The 12,371-nt window shown below is 42.7% G+C and overlaps 1 protein-coding gene across 3 annotated transcripts in view; it reads left to right on the top strand.

Moving 5' to 3' along the window:
- The first annotated feature begins 1,144 nt into the window (after positions 1-1,144).
- The window catches only part of KHDRBS3 (KH RNA binding domain containing, signal transduction associated 3), a 98,411-nt gene continuing 87,184 nt past the window's right edge, over positions 1,145-12,371 (top strand). For 2 of the 3 annotated variants that reach the window (XR_003534400.1, XM_027684471.1), the window contains exon 1: positions 1,145-1,643. Coding sequence is in view for 2 of the 3 variants with exons in the window: in XM_027684471.1 (XP_027540272.1) it covers positions 1,556-1,643 (88 nt within the window). In the remaining variant the exon portion in view is untranslated. The remainder of the gene's footprint in view (positions 1,644-12,371) is intronic. The other variant, XM_027684473.1, reaches the window with a different exon arrangement.

Raw genomic sequence — 12,371 nt, forward strand, 5'->3', positions numbered from 1 at the left:
TCTTGCATGAAACACAAAACTAAATGTGTGGTTATTCGATTCATAGATATAAGAGCATTTTCAGTGGTCTTTTAACTCGAGCTCATCACTTCAAGTTTCTTATCAGCTTTTCCAGTAAACGTTGATATAAAATGCTACTTTCGCATTATGGGTTTGGCTCCAGTGATTTAGTAATTTTCCTCTGCTCTGCCCTTGTGCTCTGTGACAAGAGAGGAGCTGGTCTGGCTTCCTCCGGGCTTTTGTCACCCGAAATTCATTGATGAAACACCTAAGGACTAATAAGGAAGCCAAGTAAAGCGTCAAAGTTAAAGATCAAAGTGAATAATGATCTAATACACCAAGTGTATCCACTGAAAAGAACCCAGGAAAATAGGCTTTAGCAAGTTCTTTTAAACTTTGCTTCTCTTTCCTGCTTTAAAACAGGCTGAACCACAAACCCTGTTCCAGAAGCACGTCAGCGAAATTCATCGGGAATGAGATTTTCTGGCTGGTGTTTGTGAAGTGTTTTACGTTACTAGAGGCATAAATACAACACGTCGCATAGAGAATACCGCTATTTAGGGGAGGAAAAAAAAAAACCAACAACCAAGTTAAAATCGGCTTTTCGCTCCTCCTTTCAACACAAATTTGTCTTTCTCCGTGACATCTGACATGGACCGGTGGGGACGCCGTCCCGACGCTCCGACCGCTCTCAAGAGACCCTGCGGCCCCCGGGAAGCGGCCACGGCGGGGGCTCGAGGGGTCGAATCGGATGGCGTGGGTTGTCCCCTCAGAAGAGGGGCCGCTGTGGAGCCTAGGGGCCTCTGTAGAGTCTGCGCCCGGCGCAATCTCCAGATCGCAGCCCCCACCCGCACGAGTACCAGTGCGGAGCCGCTCTGAGAGCGCTCCCTCAGCGCCGGCCCCACACCGACAGCGGGGGGGGCGGGAACAGCAGCACCCACCAATCCGAAGCCGAGGCCCGTCTTGACTGACGGCACACGTTCTCCAATAGAAGTCGCCGCTTGAGCAAGAGGGGCGGTGGGGGGTGCTCAGTTGTCACCGCCCATTAGGCGGAGCCGGAAGGCGGGGCGTGGATGGGGCAGGGCTTCGGGACGGTAAGGGGCATGGCCTCATCGGCGGTATATAAGCCTGAGGCGCAGCATTTCGTCCGCTTAGTCGGCGCAGCGCCGCCGGAGTTTTGGGTGTGTGCTGCGGGTCTGTGCGCCGCGCCCGCCGCTTTTTATTGTGTTATTGTGTGCGGGGAGGGCCGTCCCGCCGGGGTCAGCGGCTCCCGGGTGCGTCTCTTCCCCCTTTCCTCCCTGTGCGCCTCCGCAGAGGGATTTGTCACTTACCCGCTGAGGGAGGGCGTCCCCCGGCCCGCGCCCCTTCCCTCCCCGCTCCCGGCCGGCGGCTCGCGGCGCTTCCTTCTGGATGCGTCCCCGCAGCCCCGGGCGGGAGGCGGCCAGGGGGAAGCGCTGCCTCCGAGGATTTACCACCGCCTCGGACTCGGACCTGCGCCTTCCCCGCGGGAGCTCCCGGCGCCCCGGCTCTGCTGCCGCTCCGGGCCGCCGCTGCCATGGACGACAAGTACCTGCCCGAGCTGATGGCGGAGAAGGACTCGCTGGACCCGTCCTTCACCCACGCCCTGCGGCTCGTCAACCAAGGTGAGGGGCGGCGGGGCACGGCGGGGTCCGCGGTGGGGACGGGCCGGACCGAGCGGCGGCCGCCGGCGCTCCTCAGCCGGGAGTTCGCCCTTCCCTCTGCACCGCCTGCAGGGGTTTGTTGTGCTCGGGCTCCCGGTGAGATGCTCAGTGAAGTGCTCACCCTTCCCTTGCACCGCTTGGTGGGGTTTGTTTGTGTTCAGGCTGTCGGTGTTCGCCGGCTCCCGGCGCCTTCCCCGCCCTCCGTCGAGCAGCGCATCCCTCCGAAGGCAGCGCGCGCTGGATCCATTCCCGCATTTCCCCTCTTCCACGCGGTTTTTATTCTGCGATCGTTCGCTTCTCGAGTTATAGGTTATTCCGAGTTGAATCGTCGCGTTAGAACAGCTCGGTCTGCTGTGCTCTGCTCGGGCTGCCCGTCAGTTTAAAACCCCAAAAGGTTTTCTTCTTTTACCCTGTTTCTGAACAATAAATAGATTATTGTTTATATGTGCGTGAGCCTTCTCAAAAACGAGCCTACAAACGATGTACTTTCCTAGGAACTTTTGGCTGCGTAGCTAAAATATTAAGCAACCAACAGTACATTTTAGTAAATCTTAAAAAACCTCACAAAGCATATTTTCTTGTGCAATTATATAACTCCAGATAATAAACGATCCCCACCTCTTTTGCATCTGACATGTCAGATGTGCTTTAAAGTGCTAGCTCTTTGTTTCAGTGATGCTACTCTGACTAGAAAAGTCGTTCTTTGTGAATTAGAATATGATTTAATGTACATTTGAAGATACTCTGTAATTGGCGGGTGATGTTCAAGTACAACTCTGGGGAGAAAAGCGCTTGATACAAGCGCTTGGGATGTTTGTGTGAAATAAGTTGTGAACTGATCTTCTCATATACCTTAGTGGCAGCCAAAATGATTTTGGCTTCAATTGCAGTGATTACAAAGCTGTGCTGGTGTACTTTACATCCTTTAATATGAAGAGGTTTAAATCAGTGGGGCTACTTTAAATGCCTTATTGGTTTTGATGGGCAACAGATGCAAATGCCTGTCTCTGAATCAGAAGGAGAATCAACTATTGCCTGAAATACTCTGGAGTTAGGGGTAGCTGTCAGCAGTTTCAGCCGTGGAATGTATATACCCTGTGAGTTGTATCTGCATGTCCTTGGGTGGTTGGTATTTGCATATTTTTCCTAACTTTGAATTTGTAAAAATGCCGCTGTTGATAGTGGGAAAAGGAGAATTATGTTAATAAACCGATATCTGTTGTGCTTGGTGTAAATAACTTGTTAAAATTTATTTTGGTGACTGTGAATTAGTGGAGTTCCTCTCCAGATAGGGAAGAAAGAATCCTTTTTGCATGTGTAAGTTATTCTAAGGAGGTACAAAAGTGTGTGGTTTACTACTTTGCAAATGGTGTTTAAGGAAGTATATCTGACTTTATGGCTATTATCAAAATAGTGACTTTTTGGGTTTATGATACTTTTCGAGGTTTTCAGTGAAATGAGAAAATTAGAGGACTGAAACTTTTGCCTTTCACCATGGTATCTACATGTGAACATTCAGCTTCAAAAATAAATATTATAAGTGGAAAAAATGAATGTAGACAGACAGAAATCCAACCTCCTGTAATCTAGTGTGTCTCTTGATTTTTTTGCTTACTTTTAAAGTAAAGTCTTAGATTAAATCTGAAGTATTTCATATTTTAAAGACAGCCAAAAAAAGATAAGGAGGATGACTGTTAACTGGTTAACTGCACTTTAAAATGGAAATTTGTATGAATTCAGTGTAAAATAGATAGTTTTAGAATCACCGAAGAACTAAATAAAATGAAATGACTGTATAATACAGGTGAGAAATATGACTGTGGGAGAGGATGTTTTACAAACCTATCCTGCCATAACACTATCAGGGACTATTTTTTCGCAGTTGTAATAACTATGCACTTAAATTAATGAAAAGTATTAGTGGAAATGTATATGTAATAGTTCTGGCATGGACTTTGCATGTCAGGTCCACTGAATATTTTCTGTGATAGTTCAGTGTGCAGGCAAATGAAATGGCTGGTCTAATTTTTTAAACTAGGCTTGTTTAGGTTTTACGTTTCAAATGAAACAGGTTTCCAAGTTTGACTTCTTTTGGGTATCTGGGAGAATGTCTTAGCAAAGGTTTTAAGTGCTTTAAATAACCAGCTTAATTATGTAATAGCATTTTGATGTCTTAATACTATTAAATTTGCTATCTGTATTTACTTAAACTGAAATACTGTACATCAGCCAGCTTTCTTCAGAAAGTTAAGATTGATTTGTAAGAATTGTATGGTTGGATTAGTAAATCTGTCCAGGATGCTGAAGGAACTGAGGTGTATGTACTGCTTGGACAAAAAAGCCAAATCGCTAACAAATTTCTAATCATGTTGAAATTTGGTTTCTAGGGAAAAGTCCTGCATCTGGACTTTTGAAATCTGATAATTATAGTTTTCAGATGGAAGTGGACATATTTGTGTATTATGTTTATAATTACAAATTATAATTGAGTACACACAAATTACATAATCCTACATGATACAGGAAAAAATTGGAGCTTGAGTTGCTTCAAGCTCCAGGGTAGCATTTCAGTTGAAAAAGAACAAAGTGGAGGTTAATAATGCTGTCCACAAAAGCATTCTTGCAGTATCTTAGTTATCTGTCTTTCCAAATTAGCACAGCAGCAATTTCTCTGCCTTAAAACTTGGTTTTAAGTGTTGTGAAAGCACTAAAATCAAATATCAGTATCCTTCAGTATTCCTGCATAGTACATGGAAGTGCTGATTTTTTTATTGTTGAAAACTCTTGCTCGAGGATTTGATGCCTTGTCTCCTTGGGAGACCTATTGCTTAAATTTTGCTTTAAACAGTCATTGGAACATTCAGCTACTGCTTAAATTTTAGAACAGTAGGAATCTTTTGCAGGAGACTAGACTTTATCCCTTGCTCTAATTAAGAAGATTTATTTGTATACTTGAACATTAAGCCATCCTAAAAAGGGGATTTTTTTGCCTGTGAGCCATTGAACATGTCACAGATTGGAAGTGGACTTACTTTGCATGTGTAGCAAAGTGACCATGCTAATAGGATTAATTTGCAGCTGGTCCCAGACAATGGGAATTGGAACATTATGTCCAGTTATTAGCTTATAATAAGTTCTGTAATTGAAGGACCTTGGGAAAGATGAGGTTCTATGAAGAAGCAAGAGCTTAGTACACTTGTATTTGTATTTTTCCTATTTGTGACTCTCAGGTGCTCATCTTTATGCAAAATCTGAAAACTATTTCTCTATGTGGAGGTAATGCTAGTTATACAATCAAGCCTTATTTTGAAGGCTGACTTTGCACTTGGGGTTGTATATAAACATTAGTAAACGTGCAAGTGTAATGTTGATTGTCATAAATTGGATCAAGACTAATGCTCTAAAAATATTGAAAGATCTGTAAGAGAAAAGTTACTTTATCATCTTTCACATCTGTGTATATTATTGATTCATGACAAATATTTTGTGAATGTTGGATGGAGTTTCTGAAACTGCAGATGGAAGAAGCTAACTGTAAATAAAACATGTTGATACCAGACACATTTTGTAACAGGGGGAGACATTAAGATGAGTGCCTGGCAGTTGTTTGTGAAGTTAAATGGGTAGGTGAGGAGAATCCTGTCATCAAAGTTAGGGCTGCTGAAATCCTTATGTCAGAAGATAATGGGTCCTGGTGCCATTGTTGAAAGACAACTCTTCTATGTGGACTGGACCTGTGGAATTCTTCCTTACAAGCTCATTTTAGCTGCTTTGAGACTTGAGATAATATCTGAAGTTGGCAAGGCTTCCTTCAAACTGTCAGCGAGATGATGCACAGGAATACCAAGCCTTCCTATCAGTAGATGGCTGTATGTGCCAGCTGTGTGCTGAATGGCTTCCCTGAGCCACATGTCTGGTAGTGATCAGCAGAGGCTTGCTGTGTCTTGTGTCAAATTTTGAGCAGGAACTCAGAACAGTACCTCCCTAAGTATCAGGGAGAATAGTGTGAGGAAGTGTACTCACCTTTTGCTTTCTGGGGGATATTAATGGTCTGATTTTTTTTTTCTTTTTTAGCAGATAAGGGATGGCTTTGTAAAAATGACTGAAGTAGGAGCTTAATAAATTAAGGTTCTGTGTATGTTACTGATTTTTGTTGTGATTTAGCCCCATCTGGTAACTAGGTACTGTGCAGCCACTTGTTCCCTGTCCCCTTGTGGGATGTGGGGAGAATTAAAAAAGAGTAAAACTTGTGGGTTTAGAAATTGAAATAGAGTAAAATATAATAATTGCAATGAAAAGGAAAAAAAGGGGAATAAAACCCAAGAGAAGCAAGTGATAGACAATATAGTTGCTCCCCACCTGTGGACTGATGCTCAACCTGTCCCTGAGCAGTGATCGGTGGCTCACAGCCACATCCCCCTGGTTTATATACTGGGCATAATGTTCTGTGCTGTGGAATATCCCTTTGGCCAGTTCAGGTCAGCTGTCCTGGCTGTACTCCCTCTGGGGCTTCTTGAGCACCTGCTCCCTGGCAGAGTGTGAGACACTGCAAAGTCCTTGATTTAGAGTAAGCACTACTTAGCAACAACAAAAACATCAGTGTGTTATCAACATTACTTTCATACTGAATCCAAAGCACGGCTCTATACCAGCTACTAGGAAGAAAATCATTGTAGCTGAAACCAGGACAACTTTGAATAAATCAAAGTATGCAAGGGTGTCTAGCTTTTTCTTATAAAAAAATTGTTGATTATGAGTAATGACATACATATATTGTGATAAAAATAATCAGTTTGCTACTGAAGCATCCACTTTTCTGTGTGGACAGGTGTTTCATGGCATGTCACAGACACACATGGTGCTACTCATTCCCTGTCCCTAATGGTTTTACATGTACTCCATCTGTGTAACCTCAAACTCTCCTTTATTTCTCATTTCAGTATCAATCACAGGAACAATACTTGTTTCAAGTGTCCTGCTCTTTGAGGATTTCAAAACACTTCATAAAGGTCAGAGGTGTTTTGAAAATAAGATATAGCTGTAGAAAGCTGAGGGGGTTTCAAAATTATTTGGAGCATCCTATTAATTTCAATGATATACTAAATTTTGTGCCCTTCAGATTTTTTTTCAGATAATGGGTCACTTTAAGTTGTCTTTCTTAGAGGTTAACTAGAAAAAAACTCTTCTGGTCTGGTTACTAGAGGACAACAATGTAAGAAAGTGTTGGTGGAATTGGGTATTTGCCAGGCAAAGTGTGATGAGAAATTTGAGTGACAGAAATGGGAATGGATGTGGTGTGATGTTGGCACTGTCAAACCAGGGAAGACTGACTTGGGTTCTGTTTCTGTTTTCTTAAAGCAACATGAAAAGTAGTAAGTCTTGGAGGGGAGAAGGGATATTTCAGAGACTGTCCCTCATCTCAGCCATCCATATTTGGTAACACTTCAGAAGTTCACATTTTTGTCACGGTTGCTCTTTGCTTTTACTGTAGTGAAACTGTACTGGGACAGTCCTAGGGCCTATTAAAAATTAGATTTCAGTCTTGGTCTCCTACAAGGCTGAGGAAGTGATTTATCAGATATTCCAGTCATGTTAACAGGGCTTCTGTGAAATGCAGCTGAAGATAATCATACTTTCTTCAGCCCTGGGCTCATCTGCTCTGGAGCATGACTGAGCCTGCAGCCGCTCACCGGCGATCACAGTTAGTCCAAAGCTGACTTCTAATTCACTTGCACACTCACTTTGGCAGTCAATGAGAGAGATCGAATTTAAAGGTTTCAAATGCAGACTGACATGGTTTGTCACTTTCAATCCTTTTCGACACCAGCCATGCAAATTAAAACTGTAACCTTCTGAGTGCTTATTTACTGGAGGAATCAGAAAGAAGGTCACAGCACTGAGTGGCTGCTCTTCTGGCCTGTGGCTTGTTTGACTTTACTTGCAAGTACTTAAAAATTTATCTATGTGACCTTTCTAGCCCCTGCATTTTTTCCCCTCTCTGACTTCAAGTATAATTAAGAAACAAAAGAATTTAGGATGTGCTTTGATTTGATAGAATCAGGTATCAGAGTTCAGAGTTGAGTAGCCTCTGTAAAGTATTCAGTGTGATACTGCATGACTTTTTAATTAGTACTTAGCAGGTTCAGTAAAAAGCATGTTTAAATGGATTAACTGGTAACTGACGCACCTAATATTTTATGGTGAATTAACTGACTGTTCTTAGCTGAACTGTGCAGGAATCTCACAAGCTTAATATTTACATTATTAATACTGTTTTTCAAATAGAAAATTATGAAGGACAGGACTCTTTTACTGGGCAAGTGGAATATCTTGATAAAGTGGGGTTGTCTACCCCTGAATCCTGGGAAGGCAAGTCTCACCCATGCAGTGGGAGCTGTTGGCAGGGCTTGTAGCAGTGGGAATTACTTGAGTCGTGCTTCTAGCTGAGAGTGATTTTTCAAGTATAACACTAGCTAGAAAATTAATATCTTTATGGCCCTAAGCTAAGGCCATAAGGGCATATGGACTCAGGAATTTCATTTTCCTGTGACATTCTAGGTACTGAAGTCCGTATGTCTTAATCTTTGAGGAAATCATGGTAAAAATACGATGCTCTGCAAGCTTGAGAAGGTCTGTAGGCCTCTTGCTGCTCTGATTCATGTGTGAGAGTGGTCTTTGGCTTGTGGTTTGTGTGCCTGGCTGCCTTCAGAAGTAAATAAAGATGCTAAAAGGCCCTTTAAAATGATGGTGAAATGTCTGGCCAAAAAAATACAGATGAAAACAGAGTGCTTTAGTAATGGATGGTTAATTCTTGAGCCAGATACAAGGGCTGGTGGATTTTGCGTGTCTTGACGTCTTTGATTCTGAGTGAGGTGCATTTGTGGACATTTGATCTCAGCTAGATTGTGAAGCTCTTTGAACTGTCAGTGTTGAGCTGTATGGTAGATATAGGCTGGTTGTTCATGACAAGGAGCAAATTAAAGAGCAGCAATTGGAGAGATGGCATGAAGAAACATTGTTAGGCTGAGTGATGTATTTTTGTGTCTCAACAGCTGAGCAGTGCATGTTTTATTCTTTGCATGCTTATCTTAAAATATTCCTTTGCTTGAACTCAACTTTGTCATATTTATCACTTATTGTTCTTTTATGTTCTCTTGTTGTTTTTCATTGTTTTACCTTATTGTCAAGGTAAAATTAATAAGAAACTAGGAAGTTAAATTGATTTCCTTCCTATTCTCCATCTTCAGTTGCTATTTGCCTTTCATTTCTTATTTTGATGTGTTTATCAGACTTTTGGCTTCAGGTAGCAGCTCAACATCAACAAAGTTGCAAGGCAGAAAACAAATGTCAATTTAATTCTTGTAGATGGTAAATCTTTTGCTTTTTTGGCTTGTATAGGTGTTCTTTTATAGGTCTTTATTTTCTAGGAAGAATTTCTTGACAAAGTAATTGGAAACCTAAAAGATTAGAAATCATTTCAGTAAACCTATTGTACTTGATCCAAAAGAAAATGTTATAACAACTGCTGCTGTGCTGATCTTAGTATAATATAGTGACAGTGGAAACCTGAAGTTGCAAATCCTTTGAGGATTTACTGATTTTCTTCAACTTTAATAATCCCTCTGGATTGTTCAAAGGAAATAGTCAGAGGAAGATGCCTTTTTATACACAAGACAAAGAATATTGGAAGAAGTCTTGAGTACTGTGTGTAGTTTTGAACACCACAATATAAGAAAGATATAAAGCTATTAGAGAATGTCCAAAGGGGGGCAGCAAAGATGGTGAAGGTCTAGAGGGGAAGCTGTATGAGGAGCAGCTGAGTTCACTTGGTCTGTTCAGCCTGGAGGAGACTGAGGGGAGACCTCATTGCAGTTACAACTTCCTTGTGAGGGGAAGAGGAGGGGCAGGCACTGATCTCTTCTCTGTAGTGACCGGTGTCAGAACTCAAGGGAATGGCCTGAAGTTGTGTCAGGGCAGGTTTAGGTTGGATATTAGAAAAAGGTTCTTCACCCAGAGGGTGACTGGGCTCTGAAACAGACTCCCCAGGGCAGTGGTCACAGCACCAAGCCTGACAGAGTTCAGAAGTGTTTGGACGATACTCTCAGGTGCATGGTGTGACTCATGGGCTAGTCTTGTGCAGGATCAGGAGTTGGCTTCTATGATCCTTGCGGGTCCCATTCTTGTGGGTAATATTCTCTGATTCTATAAGTCAGAGCAGAAGCAATTTTGACACTGCAGCTGCATTTGCTGAATGCTTGGAGTGTAAATGTGTCTGTAGCCTTTTACTACCTCAGATCATTTGGTAGCAGTACTTTGAGAAGTAGATGTGTTTGAAAGCAAAAAGTTTTAGATTTTTTCAGCCAATTTTCCTGCTGCTTTGGGATAATAATGTTTTTAAAAGATGTAGAAATGGAAGGACTGCTTTTAATGTGGTCATGTTTCCTTTCATGTTTCTCCTTTTCAGGTTGCTGATAATGGACAAAGGTTACTGGTTCCTTTTGATCTGAGTCCTAATTAACTAGAGGTGGTTAAGTACCAATCCTGATGTGTTTCTGGTCAGCAGCCCTGTTTCTGCTCCCTGAGATCAGGTTCACAGTATAAGAGGGCTGAGGAGCTTTTTGTTGTCTTTTTTCTGCTACCAAGCAGAAATGATGTGTTGCCCTGGATGCAGACTTCAGTGATACGACTCCATGGGGTAAACCAGTGAGGTAAAAAAACTCACCCTTTTCTCCTCCACTCACCTTCAGACTAATGCAAAATGATAAATTTCACTTTTGTGAAAGTTAAAGGCACTGAGATCTGTTGTGTCTTTTTGGTTCTTTGGCTTTGTTATACTTGACCATACTGCATATCCATTCCTGAGTTTGAAGGAAAACAGATTTTTCTCTGCTAGGATTGCCTTCACAAAGTTGGACAATGATGTTCTTGATCCATTTGTTGAGTCATGGAAGTTCAGATACTATTTTTTTTACTTTACTAAATATCTGACTGCTTCATGACTACTTCCAGCCTGCTTTTTTAGGATCAAGAAGTCCTAATTTTGAGGAAACATGGTCACAGATGACTTTTTTTTCTGCCTTCCTTAAAGGGGTTCCCCAAAACTTCTGTGATAGTTGGAGGTGTTTCTCAAAGCAAAACAGTTTGATCCTAATGATTTGACTCAGTTTCTCCATTTAAAGCCTAATGTCTGGAGAAGCTAAGCTGCTTCACTTTGTGCTTCACAGCAGATAGACTGCAGTGATACCTTTAGCTCTAGTTAACACTTACTGCATCTCTAGAGTTATCCTGGTAATATCCTAGTCTGGTCTGCAAGGTGAAATGTAGCACCTTAGTACTAGATCTCAAAGACTGGAAAGGACTATTGTGGTCCAATTTTTCTTGTGTAACACAAATTGGTCTTAAAGATTCTTTTCACTTATCATATACCCTTGACCTTTTTATTACACCATGCATCCATGGTCTGGAAAAATGATTAGGTTTTTATTGGCCTCCTGTATGAAAGCATACACCAGAAGATTTATCATGTTGTTAAGGTTTACTCTGTCTGTTCTTTAGACTTTTTTCTGCAGGCACCTGCATCTTCACGGAAACCTGTTTATACCGTATGAAACAAGTGTTGGGAATAAGTGTAGTCCTTTAAAGTGCTTGTGAGGGATATGCTTGTTTTGGCTGGAGTGGAGTTAATTTTCTTTCTAGTAGCTGATATGAGACTGTGTTTTGGATTTGTGATGAAAACAGGGTTGATAACACAGGGATATTTTCATTACTGCTGGGCAGTGCTTACACAGTGTAAAGGTCTTTTCTGCTCCTCCCATCCCACCAGTTAGGGGGCTGGGGATGCACAAGGAGTTTAGGAGGGGACACAGCTGGGACAGCTGATGATGACTGACCCAGGGAATATTCCAGACCACGTGGTGTCACTCAATATGTAAAACTGGGGGGGGGGGGGGGGGGGGGGGGGAGAAGAGAGGAAGTTCAGTGATGGTGTTTGTCTTCCCTTGTCACTGTTACATGTGATGTAGCCTGGCTTTCCTGGGAATGGCTGAACACCTGCCTGCCCATGGGAAGTGGTGAATGAATTCTTTGTGTTGCTTTGCTTGCCTGCGTGGCTTTTGCTTTACCTATTAAACTGTCTTTATCTCCATGCACGAGTTTTCTCACTTCTCCCCTTTGAATTCTCCTGGGGGGAAGTGAGCACCTTGTGTAGGTCTCAGCTGCCAGCTGGGGTTAATCCATGACAGGCAGTTAGTGACCTTTGAGGATTTTTTTCAGCCTTATTTCTTCTGTGAATTTGGGGATCTCAGGCAATTATGACCTACGATTATGGGTGCACTTTGGGAAGAGCACAAGCCTTCCACAGTGGGTTTTCCAGTAGGATACTGATAGAGCATCTTATATGTAGTGATGCAGAAATCCTGACGATGTAGCTTGCACAGGAAGGTTTTTGGATGCATCTCTGTCAGAGAACTCTATTATTAGTAGGGCCCTAGGTATTAGAAAAGTCATTATGCATGTTCCATTTTGCGTGGAACTGTTTCTGGAGGACTTTGGAAAGGCTTTGGCGTCACTTCGGGAGCGGTGCCGGGAGGGGGCGGCAGCGGCCCGGCCCTGCCGGTCTCCGGTAATCGGTGCGAGCCCTCTGGAGAGCCGGGATCGGGGCTCCCGGGAGCGGGTGCGAGCCCTCTGGAG

This window comes from Neopelma chrysocephalum, unplaced genomic scaffold (assembly GCF_003984885.1).
Source record: "Neopelma chrysocephalum unplaced genomic scaffold, ASM398488v2 Primary Assembly neopelma1_66, whole genome shotgun sequence".
NCBI lineage: Eukaryota > Metazoa > Chordata > Aves > Passeriformes > Pipridae > Neopelma > Neopelma chrysocephalum.